Source organism: Montipora capricornis, chromosome 9 (genome assembly GCF_036669925.1).
Source record: "Montipora capricornis isolate CH-2021 chromosome 9, ASM3666992v2, whole genome shotgun sequence".
Classification (NCBI taxonomy): Eukaryota; Metazoa; Cnidaria; class Anthozoa; order Scleractinia; family Acroporidae; genus Montipora; species Montipora capricornis.
In genome coordinates this window covers 51004929-51017428 of record NC_090891.1, presented here as the reverse complement: position 1 = coordinate 51017428, position 12500 = coordinate 51004929, and the positions used below count along the sequence as shown (strand labels likewise).

General features: G+C 37.4%; 1 protein-coding gene across 2 annotated transcripts in view; it reads left to right on the top strand.

Moving 5' to 3' along the window:
- LOC138015087 (coronin-7-like) overlaps positions 1–12500 on the top strand; it is a 47013-nt gene that overhangs the window by 23792 nt on the left and 10721 nt on the right. The window contains exons 8-17 of one of the 2 annotated variants that reach the window (XM_068862002.1): positions 123–199; positions 1388–1435; positions 1999–2085; positions 2435–2520; positions 3771–3825; positions 4091–4151; positions 6047–6192; positions 9309–9404; positions 10233–10352; positions 12154–12399. In XM_068862002.1, the coding sequence (XP_068718103.1) occupies positions 123–199; positions 1388–1435; positions 1999–2085; positions 2435–2520; positions 3771–3825; positions 4091–4151; positions 6047–6192; positions 9309–9404; positions 10233–10352; positions 12154–12399 (1022 nt within the window). Of the gene's footprint in view, positions 1–122; positions 200–1387; positions 1436–1998; positions 2086–2434; positions 2521–3770; positions 3826–4090; positions 4152–6046; positions 6193–9308; positions 9405–10232; positions 10374–12153; positions 12400–12500 lie in introns of both variants that reach the window. The other variant, XM_068862001.1, reaches the window with a different exon arrangement.

The following is a 12500-nucleotide window of genomic DNA, read 5'->3' as shown; positions in this document are numbered from 1 at the left end:
AAAAAAAAATTCAAAATTGTTTTATCCTGTAATTCGTTGTTTGTGTAAGGCCAGTAAGAATAAATAACCTGGGAGCTCTGCTTTTAGTCTTGGCTAAATCTATATATTAAATTTTATTCCAGGCATGGACAGTCATAATGACGTAGTTCAGAGCTTTTGTTGGAAGGGGGATGGCTCTTTATCAGCCACTTCTAGCAAGGTAAAGTTACTTCAATATCAGTTTGCAGATCTGTACATGTACATGTAGTTAGTGGATTTAGATTTATAAACTTGTAGAGGCTATCATTTCAGAAATGCATCTACCAATGTTAAGCCGGAGGGGAGGGGGAAACCCGAGCATATGTGGGGCATTTGACTTCTCATGAGAATTTTTGGTCAAAATCGCCACCATGGCACCCCAAAATTTGGTCAAAGCAGATCAAATATCCCACCTTGGGAAAGTAATATCCCTGTTCTACAGGTGCTCGTAATCTTTAAGAGAGGCATTCTCGTAGTCAATGGATAGAAAATATTTAATAGAATTCCAACGCTTGCTTCTCTGAGTCCATATTATCAACAATCCACACAATTCCCACAAAGTAAGGTGTTCCGTCAATTTATATAAAAAATGAGCAGTGAGAAGTAGTGTTTTTGTATAAATGTAAAAACAAGTGCTTACCTCTATTAAGTAATGGTCCGGCTAAGAAGCAGGCAGCCCAGCGGCAAAAGTACTTAGAAGCTGCTGCTCCAATCGAGGCATCTGATTGGCTAATATCGGAAAATGTCGAAAAAAGATGAGAAAAAAATGAAAAAAAAGCCTTTTTTGGATTTCTTCTTCCCCATGCCCTTGATCTCTGTCTCTCGGCCAAATTTGGGCATTGTTCTATGCGCCATTCGCCAATCGGCAAATGGCGCATAGAATCTTGACGATATTTACAAACATAGTTTTTGAAGGCATAATGATTTGTTCTACGAAACAGAATCTAATTTTTTAGACGGCAAGTCGATTACATTTTTCATTGAAATTCAAATTTCGCGCTTTTAGCTGCTTACACCAATGGGAACAGCCGAACTTAATTTGATTAAAAATGTTGGCACATTTTAACTAACCGACGCTATTGCCGCGGGCTATTGTTTTTCTGCCTGCTTCTTAGCCGGACCATTACTTAAAAACAGCCGTCTTTCAGGGCTTTAGCCACGCTACTTCAATTCCAAGATGGCCAGTGCACAGAGGAGCACATGGGACGATGTGACTCAGTCCCATTCCTCCATGCAAAAGTCAAATTCAAAGTCAAGTCTTAGTCAAATTCTGGAGGGTGGGGAAGGCAATAGAGGTCAAATACCCCACAGGCTTAACATTGATAGATACATAACTTAAGAATTTTTCATTTTTGCTTTTGTTTTTCAGGACAAAAAGATACGGGTCTTAGATCCTCGCTGTTCTTCTGTTGTGGGGGTAAAAATTGAATTAGATATCGAAATCTTTAAATTGTGGTGATTTAGTTATGAAACAATAATATAACTAAATAATTATTTTTTTAATTTAATGTGAAAAAAGGAATGGCCCAGGAAAAAGGGTCAGCTTTTCACTGCATTTATGATCTAAGCTCATTTAAGCAAACAAACATTTTCTTGGGTTTCTCGTGACATCACAGCTGCCAGGTTGGTGTCAAACAAAGAAACAGCAGCCATGTTGGTGGCTCAACCAAATCCTCCGGGAATTGAACTTTGTTGTTGCAAACGTACGTTAGTGTTAGTGTGTATCAAGTTTTATTATTAATAGTTAGTTGTATTCTTTTAACTCTGCTGAGAGAGAGAGACTTCAGATTATACTCTAACTCCAGAAATTTTGCTTGTCAATTAGGGGCGCTCTACTGATGTTGTTAATAAGGCTACCTGACTGTGCTTTTGTAGTTTAGTGCCATTAAAAATTATTGTAACTTGATTAATTAATGCTGTAAAGACTACTTACACTTTGTCCATTTATTTCATATGAAATGTCATATGGGCCTTCTGTAGACATGTGATGGCTTTGCAGGACTTACAGACTCAAGAATACTTTGGCTGGGAAACACTGACAAAATTCTTGGTTCTGGTTTTAATGCGGTAAGAAGGCTATCCATCATTCCCCTGAAATTTTATTTGAGGTGTTAGAACATTATGATCAGAAGTTCCAAGGTGATGGGAATGTAGTGCACTCTGTTAAGATGTGACCAGAAGGGATTTAAAAAGGTTAAATTTAGTGCAAATCTCAAGTCTAGTCTTGCCCCTCTATGAAACATTTTTTGTGCAAAGATAAACCAATGTTGTAAATAGCCCTTATTATTTGCATTATAATCAAGCTTTTGAAAAATATCTGGCACAATGGCACTGGGAAAAAGCTTTGTTGCCCCAGCATTCAGGTGGAATGCACTAGTTAATGAAATATTTAAATAACAATTTTTTTTTTCTGTAGTCTCACCAACGTGAAGTTGTGGTTTGGGATGTGCATGACTTAAACAAACCAATACAGACGTTGAGCTTTGATACATCATCGGGAGGGTAGGCACCCAATTCCAGTGTTAAAATGGAGTCCTATATTAAGCTGTTAGTTGGTGTCTAAATAGTTTTTTATCTTTTATACTTTCAAAAAGGTGATATTGCATTAATTCATGTTTTTTCCCTCAATAGTTTTTAATCCCATCACTAACATTAATTTTAAAACTACACCATAGGCTAGTTTTAGATTCCTCTTTCGCTTTCAACTCTGTTAAGATTATAGGCACACAATGCGTAATAGTAAAAAAAGTAAAGTGGTGCATTTATATAGCGCCCTTATCACTAACGTCTCAAAGGCGCTTTACAATGATCAATTTACCCCCAGCGGACTGGAAGCATATACAGGTGCAAATTGCAGCCTCTTCTAAGCAGTCCATGCATGCTAGTACTTTTGGCACTTTGTTATGAAGGTTGCTACCCAATAGTCCAATGTTCAAGGTCACAGCAGTCACAACCTTGTTCCCAGGGTCTCTCTTGAAACCGGTGAAGAGACCCTGGTCTGGTCTGGCATAGCAAAAAAAAGATTGGTGGGAGGGGCAGGTACAAGCCACTTTTGAACCTATGAGCCCAGGGAAGAGCAAAAAGTGCATGTTGCCTGTCCCATGCAAGTGAGAGGTCATACTCGAGAAGAGCTCTCGCCACATAAGAAATGGATATGTGGGTAGATCCTCAAACACCAAAAAATATGTGCTTTGCGAGTGGTAGCACGGTTTTGTGTTGGTAAAGACTATGCAGATTGACTGGAGAAGTACATTATAAAAATATTTTCTGGAAGGCAAACAAAGCACTACTTTTGACAGCAGAGAATTTTTGGTGGGAATAAAAGAATGCTTGTCACATATGTTAGGTTTGAATGAATTCCAATATATAGTGGGGTCATACATGGTGTTTTGGTGTTTTGTCTCGCTGTTCCTTGGTTTTGTAATGCCCATTCTCTACCCAGGAACAAGGACATTACCAGGAAGCAGTACACACTAGCGACTTGCCTTGAGACCCCAAGAATTTTATTCTGGTAGTCCATGGCTCAACTTTTCTGGTTTTCCTCCAGCCAGTTAGGATTCTTGAAAGTTCTTGTTGTTCTGTTCTGTTTTTTCATTGATTACATTTCATTGACCCCAAAAAGTACCATGGATAGTGGTCATTTGAGTATGTATGTATGTATGTATGTATGTATGTATGTACGTACGTGTCTAATGATAATTATTGTAGAAAGCTACATGTTTGATTGACCTATCCACTTCTTAAATTTGCAGAGTGTTGATGCCCTTTTTTGACCCTGACACCAATATGTTGTTTTTAGCTGGGAAGGTATATGTTACTTTACATTCATTTATTCATGTTCATGTAGGCGCGTGAATCTTTCCTTTCTGTGGGAGAATCTTGCATGCTTTGTGAATGTATTTTTTACAAATATTTATCCCAGATCTTCTAATCTTTCCCTATTTTTATATTCATGGAATCATAGAAAAAGTGTTGGTATTCACAGAGTTTAAATAACTGAGATTTTAGTTAACATATATTTGACTGTACTGTAGTTATTGTATATTTTTTGCAATCTTATTGTATTTTTCAGGGAGACTCATTGATTCGTTACCTTGAAGTTTCTTCTGCTGCCACATCTTTCCTTAACCAAGGTTGGTTGAATTGATAAGATAATTCAAAGATGATAGACAAAAACAGGGCGTTACTAAGCACAGGAACGGAACGGAATATACCGCAATATGCCGGAATGAGGCGGAATAACACCGGAATGAAACAAAATGAACAAGAAATGGTACCGGAATATACCGGAACAAGCTGGAATGACACCCAAACAAGAAGATATTTCAGATCGTATAAGCGCCTTGAAAATTTATCTGTTTTCTTACCACTATAGTCGCAACGTAGTACACATTCCAAAGCAGTCCTTGTTGATTCACTGATGACTATAGGCACAAAATCACCTGATCAATCTGTAGCACAACAACTGACAACGACTGCACACGAACGTATTGCACCATCACTAATAGCAGTTGTGAAAACTCCGATTGCACCATCAGTCGTAGCTGTTGTAAAATCTCCAATGATATAATGGTCTTAATTAATCTGAAACTTTCATCGGGATATGTTTGGGTATGAACGATACAATAATAACACTTTTAACAACTTACAGCTTTCTTTCTTAAGAGTCACGATTAAATTTAATTGGTTTCTTACATGAGTAAAGGGGTAGCAAAGTAGTTACACGCATCACAATACAAGAATTACGTTATAGTACACATTCCAAAGCAGCCCTTGTTGATTCACTGATGACTATAGACACAAAATCACCTGATCAATCTGTAGCACAACTAAAAACAACGACTGCACACGAACGTATTGCTCTTTCACTTATAGCGGAGGTGAAATCTCTGATTGCACCATCAGTCGTAGCCGTTGTGAAATCTCCGATGACGTAATAGTCTTAGCTTTCTTTCTTAAAAATCACGATTACATGTTTCAATAACGCACACAAAAAAAATCTATTTTGTTCTTCGTAAAAAACGGACTATTCATAAAATTTTAAGTACATTAACATTTTTACAACTTTTTGGTGAATAAACATCATAAGTGGAAGTGGGAGTGGGAGTGGAAGTTTGGTTCAGCTCGCCGACAAAATGAAAAAAAAAAAGTAAACAACATGCAGACCAAGTACCGCGCTCGGCCCATGGCTGTGCGGTTAATAAAGCGGAATATAGCGGACCAATTTCAGTTGTTTCAGTCAGCTTTTGTTGTATCACATGATTCACTCCGGTCGGGCGCAAATGATGCTACTCGGGCAACAAGTAAACTATTTGCCCTCCAAAACGCATGTGACTGTCCTATTTGGAGCACTTCAGTCATGAGAAAAATTTGTATGTCCGAAGAGCTTCTACCCAAATGATCAAGTGCTCAGCAGGGGTTTCAATAAGCATCGACGGCCGACGAAAAGTGTCGGCTACTTCGCTTAGAGAAGCTCAAATCTAAAGTAAAATTCATTTTGATGGACTTGAATGTACTTTTTTTAACCTCAATTTCAAAATAATTTGATACTGCCATCTGTCTGCTACAGTGAACGGCTAACTTTTTTCTGTAAGTTTGCGTAGTCCAACCATCGCACTTTTTTTACGTAATTCAATTACGTTTAGTTACATCCTCAAACATATCAAGATGTTTTATGCAAAACAGGTTGTTATTGAGTAATCGTTGCATCAAGACTTGTTTTCCTTCTTGGCAGCTTGAAATTGGTCGTAATGATGACATGAAGTTGTTGACACGTCATTTCCTTTTGAAATGGTTTTCCAAATAGTTCTTCGCTGAAAATTATCAAAAGAATGGGCTTAATTGCAAATTCTAATGGCCCCTTGTTGATACAGTCAGCTACTTGACTTAAACCAGCTGCCTACTTCAAATTTTATTGAAACCCCTGGGTCAGGGGAAAGCAAGGGATGGAGACCTCCAGTCCCATTGATCAAGGAATGAAGAATGTTGTTTTAAAGTAATTAACTGATTATATTTTTTTCTTCTTAAGGGTCAACACAATTATTGGACGAACAGCATAAAGGAATGGCCATTGTTCCCAAGCTTGCTTTGGATGTCATGTCTTGTGAAGTGGTTCGACTTCTTCAACTCACAATGTCGTCTGTGGTGCCTCTAAGTTATTGCGTGCCTCGAAGGGTAATGAATGAAGTACTTTCTATTGTACTCAAAGGTTTTGCATTATTTACACATTTTTTATAATTTAAGACAAAATATTAAATAAGTCAACTCTCGCCTTGCAGACACCCTGCTATTGCGGACAAAATCCATATCCCTGGCGAAAGCCATAGAGGTTTGACTTGAAATGACTCCCGCTATTACGTAATTACGGACACTTTCATGTTACCAAAATGGCAATTTGTTTTATTGTTTTGCTTCTTTATAAAGTGGACATTATGTAAAATAATTACATAAAAATTGAAAAACCGCATTTCTTAACTGTCAGTGCTGTTATTCGTTTAAGTGGCACTTGAGCACTTAGTGATTAGTTTATTGATTACATTGTGTTTCAGTTTACGTTCAAATATTGTCAATTAAATCACTGCTAATCAAAGTTGGTTGTAGGTTATACTTTTGGCCTTATTGGACCAGTAAAACAACCGCTATCCAGCTCATCGCGACACGTTGTCTGGCCTGTGACTCTGCGCCTTTCAACAGACGCCGTGTGCGGCACTACAGATATAAATATTGCATTTTTTGCCTGTGCGAGTATTTCTCGGGTCTTGCGTCAGTTCCCGTGGCTCGGTGTTGCCTGCCTTGTCAGTTTTCTTGACTCTCTAACTGGTGGTCGAGAAAAGATCTCGCAAAATGACGCCTAAAACAGCTCAGAACAACCCCAAAAAAATAACACACTAGGATTCGATTGACACTTTGTTTGATCTTTTATTAATTAAATTATTTGCTTTCAAACTTTATTGCTAAGCAAATCGCAACCACGGTAACATATTTATCCTTCTACAAGATCGATAACAACAACAACGACAGAATGTGGTCTGCCTGTGACCGGTCATAACGACATCTGCTAGGGAAGTCGTGTATGAATGAAGCAGGTTTTGTAACAAAGACCTTCAAAAAGGCATTGACTTAGATGAGTAGCATGATCACGGTACCCATTTCTGTAACATACCTAAATATTGTGAAATTGTGTTTATTGGGGTGAAAATCACTTATTTTGGCTTATTTCACATCCAGACTTACATATCTTTCTAATTGTTCGGAAAATATTAATGTTTCGTCCGTTAAAACTGAATTTTTGATTTACCCATGACCCCTTGCAGGCGTGGTCTTTCATACAGATAGTCAATTTTGAGGCAAATAAAAAGTAAAAACAGAAAGCTTTCACTACATGGAGGATAGCATCCCCTCATTTAGTTCTATTGACACCCTAAACGCCGGCTTTCTGCTCCACTTTTTTGCTCCACTTTACAATTTGAGGTCAGAGCAGATGTCTCTCTCAATTTCCTGAAAATTGCCCCTGAAAAGACATTGTGGACTTCCCAATAATATCCATAGAGGAAAGGTTACCAAGCCTTGTGAAGCACATGGAAATCATGGCTTCTTTGCGATGTAGATTTGTGATGTTCACTGGCACTCAAGACTAGGTTCAATATGGCGCGGCATGTTAAAAAAAACGTAGCGACTCAGTCAAAGGCTAATATTTTCGCTACCCTGAAAGCTACGATGACGAAACTGTGGAAATAGCTAGTGGAACTTGTGAGCATTCAGAAAATGCTTGGTTGGAACCCACTTACGCCTTGGTTGGAGCAGGAGCAACATTGAAAGAAGTGGTCTCGAAAAATATTATTGCGTAATTGCGGAACAGAAAAAGCGTAGCGACTGTTTTGAGGAGTGATTTCTCCATTCGTAGTGGATCCCTCAAACTAATTTTTCTGTATGTTAAAGCACAAGGTATGAGCATTTAGTTGAGATGGTTTTGAAGCCACAGATATCAATTGAAGACTTGTTTCAAACTATAACCTAGTGAGCGCCAGAATTCCAAAACACAGCGTTACAGTAAGGAAACTACGGAATTTTGAATCTTTTTAATGTGTTTTAATAAACTTGAACTGTTTTAATTTGGCTCATATGTAGTATTTACTGCGTGTTATCACTGGTTATTGTCCGTTAATGCACATAATTGTTCTCTCTTATGAAAAATGGTTTTGAAGACTTTCAATTTGAAAATTGTGTTACGCGTTACACTCAAAATTTGCCTATTTTTCTATCCTTTTCCTTTGTTTTCTAAAGAAAGGAAAGTCGCTTACCCTTTTTACACCCTATATGCTAATCAACAAGGATAACCTTAGCATTCAGCAAAAATATAGCTTCATTGAAGACGTTAAACTGAATAAATCAGGAAATGTTTCTGAGTCACCCCCAAGTGGGTACGGTGATTGTGCTACACATCTTAGCAAATCAGCCTGAAAAAGAAACAATAACATGTTGTACGTTATGTTTTTAAGGCAATTGAGACACTTATCATCATCTTTCTTCATTTTTCCTTGCCTGAGTGCTTCGGCACAGTCCGAGAGGCTAAAAAAAGGAAATGGCGAAACATATTGCCCAGGGGTGAACTAGCTCTTCTATGTAACACATCTTTATAATTATCTTTTGTCGCGAGGAAATGTAAAATTATCATCCAAAGTTATGTTATCCTAGCCAGACTACTTACGGGCAAAACATGAAATATTTATATCCCTTTTTAAAAGGCTTTCCTCTCATCCAGCATTTTAGAATATTCCGTATATTATTCCATGTTCTAGAATGGTCGGTATATTCGGTGTTTCAAAATATTCGATTTTTTCCATGTTTTAGAATATTCCATATAATTATTCTGTATTTTAGAATATTCTGTGCATTTCGCAATTCCGCCATTCTGTCAAATAGGGTGACCCGGTTTAACCCATCAACTCTTAGGAAAGAGATGCAGTAGATTTTACTCTGTCTGACGCTACATGATTTTGCTCGTCAGTTGGGGAGGGGGGGGGGGGGTCCTGGTGCCAATGGGTCAATTAACCCTTAAACTCCTGAAGTGAGATGTAATAAATTTGACTCTGTCTAATGTCAAACTGTTTTACTTTTAACAATCTTGAACGCACAAGAACAGAAAATATGTTCACGACAACCGTTATATTGGTCAAACTTGGTTCAGTGCTACATGTGTAAATAATTTATACATTAATTTAACAATAATTATTGTTTGACAGCTACTTTTTACCATTAAAAAAATCTGTGGGACGCAATTTCTGTTTTAGTCTTACAAGGAATTTCATGGAGACCTTTTTCCTGACACGGCAGCCAGACAAGCTTCCATGACTGCTGAAGAGTGGTTCAATGGCTTTAATACCCCAGTGAGTTCTGGGACCACATCCATGAAATTACAGAATATTTTCTCATCATACAGTTTTCTGAATACGGAATGAATCATGATGACCTTCATTTACATTTTCAAAAAAATCGTTGAAGTCAGTATGGTGGGCAAAACAGAATTACAACTATGACATTTTTTGCTAAAATATCATTGTTGTTTGTTATTTAATGTGAAAGTTATGCCAAGGAAAGTATTGGTGCATTGGTGGCAGGAGAGTCAAACTAGTTTCTCTTTGTTATCTCCATGTTGTGGTTTACACAAGTGAAAAAGGGGCCAAAATTTCTTAGTGTTTACTTTAGTTCTTTTTGAATGAAAGAAATGTATATTTGAAGTGTGGGATATAGACGAAAAATAGAAGTGAGCCAATTTACTGCATCTTCTCAAAATCCTCTCCAACCAACCAACAAAAAAAATGATAGTGAATGGATTGAGTGCAGCAATACATGTATAAGGAGCCCTTGCCCCCATGGTCATGAATAGTGCTGCTGCTTCCTACGGCTCACAGCAATTAAAATTGAGTTCCCTAATGAAGATCGAGATCTGATATGGCTTTCTCTCTTTCATCGCAGAAGCCAATCATCTTTTTTTGCTTCAAGGTTGTCCCAGTGAATAATTATTGTTGTTGACAGTGAGGGATTCAAAGAAATTACACAAGTATAAAATGAACACTGCAGTGGCACCATGACTACAATGTTTTCAATAATTAGGAAATTATAAACTTTATATTCTGACTTTAATAATATTGGTTCAAAATTTGTTAGTTTGTAGCAGTTGTATAAATGATTTGTACTGATCTTTTCTTTTGTAGATGAAGAAAGTTTCTCTAAATCCACTTATTAAGAAACAGGCACAGCAGCGAGCACCTCAAGTAAAGCTGCAGAAAGTCAGTGCTATGGAACCCAAGCCAAACATGGAAGCTGCATCTAAAGCAAGTGCATCTGTAGACAAGGTTCACATTCAGTATTATTGAAAGTATTTTTTATTACAATAACAGTACAGTAAAATAACACATGCTCTGGAAATTCGTTAGTGATATCAGAAGATTTTGTATATGAACAGTCCCCTCTGGAAAGTATTCAAGCAATCAGTGGATATTTTTCTCCCTTACAAAAATTAATACCATTATATAGATTTCACCTGTTGAAGTTCGGCATCTTTGTTTGGAGCACAGAATATTTTACTAACCTTAACCCTATACAAATTAGGCCTTCTAATATTTTGCTAATTTGTTTTTCTTCTCAAAATATTGAGAAATGAATGAAAATGAAAGTAAACTGAAAGGGCTAAATTAAAGGTACAGTAAATGGGAGAGCTAATCTTTCAACGGTTAAAATTTGGGACATAAATCAACCTACACACTAATGACAACAACTACTACTACTACTACTACTACTACTACTACTACTACTACTACTACTACTACTACTACTACTACTACTACTACATATGATTGTTTGTCTCACTTAGATCTACATCCGCATTTATATCTCAATAAACTTGCAAAATCCTGAATAAGGGCATTTCGTAAGTGACTACAAAGAAATAATAATAAACACAATGAAAAATAACAGTATATAAATAAATAAAGTAGATATCATGTTATTGTAGAGAGAGAGAGAGATGGGGGTGTTCTAGAAACAGAGCAATCCCACGTTGTCTTTTGGTGTCTTGACAAATCATTCAATGTCCCAAAAAATGAATATTCACAGACTATGCGCAGACTGATGCTTCGACCGAATCCACAAAAATGTCATTCAACTTAACATTTTAATGATAATATAGGGAAAAATACTTAATTTTTGTCCAGATCAAGATGATTTGTTTTTAAAAAAATTGATAGCCTTTGGGCCGCTGTGGTTTCATTGTTTCACGGCAGTTTTCACAGAAAGCTCCACTGGAATCAGGCGGCATCGATTCATGTTGTGAAAATTAATTTTCAACCGAACTAACCAGTAAAAAAGGTTGACCTTTATTAGACCCAGACACCTTTATCAAAATTACATAAACCTGCCATAATCTTTACTTTTTTATTTTTAAACCTGAGAAACATCGGTGGCATTCCCATTTTTCTTGTCTTTCTGAAGTATGGCATGAAAAATTGACTGGTTGCAGGTTTTTTCTTGCACTAGCCAGTTCGATAATGACCAGAGTAGTAGCAGCAATGCTTTGTAGAGAGAGAGAGAGAGAGATGAATGAATGAAGATCTTGCTGCATTGTTGATCTCAGATAATCAATTAAATAATTACTTAATTAATTCGGGCAACTAACTTAGAGGGCTGGGCACCCCAGCTGAAATGCTTGGGAGCCCAAAGGGCTCCTTAGAGCACAGCCTTGGTCTATATGCCTGAGCCTTGATTCTCTTGGCACAAGAGTGAAGATTTCTTTTGATGAATCCTAGTGTCTTATTGGCTTTGTTCTTCACATTTATAATGTGCATTACCCAGTTAAGGGTTTCAGTGATGGTAATCCATGGGTATGCCTGGTGATCCTCCACATTAAGAATGTGGTTTAGCATGGTATATTGATGGGCAGTCATTGTAAGCTAGGTTGTAGATCATGACGCCACTTACTGCTGGTCTTCTTCAGGTGATAAGGTTGACTGGTTATGCACCGCTATTGGTATCACAATGGCCAGCTGTGATAGGTGGACTTGCTCCTTATTGTTCCTTTGAGACACTATTTCTTCTTTTTACTTTTCCTTTGCTCCTCTACTTCTTTTTACTTAACAGGCTGATTGCCAATCTTCAACCAGTGTATCCACACAATCCCCTGCAAGACCTAAAAAGGCCTTCACAGGTGTCCGCAAGTCTAAGTTCAGACACCTTCATGGTACACCCATGCACAAAAGAAACAATATAGAGAATGTGCGTAACTTGAGCATTTCTTTGCCGGGAGAGAGTGACGGATTTCAAGTCAATCAAGACTTTGCAGCATTTCCTCTGTCTGGACCAGGTGGACAGATTGCGGTTGTGCCAGTAAGTCTTTATATAATGGTGAGCTCATTTTAAGGTTTCATCTTTGTGTTGACTGCAATAATTACAGTACTTACAAGTAAGGGTGTACTGCCTGTGCTATT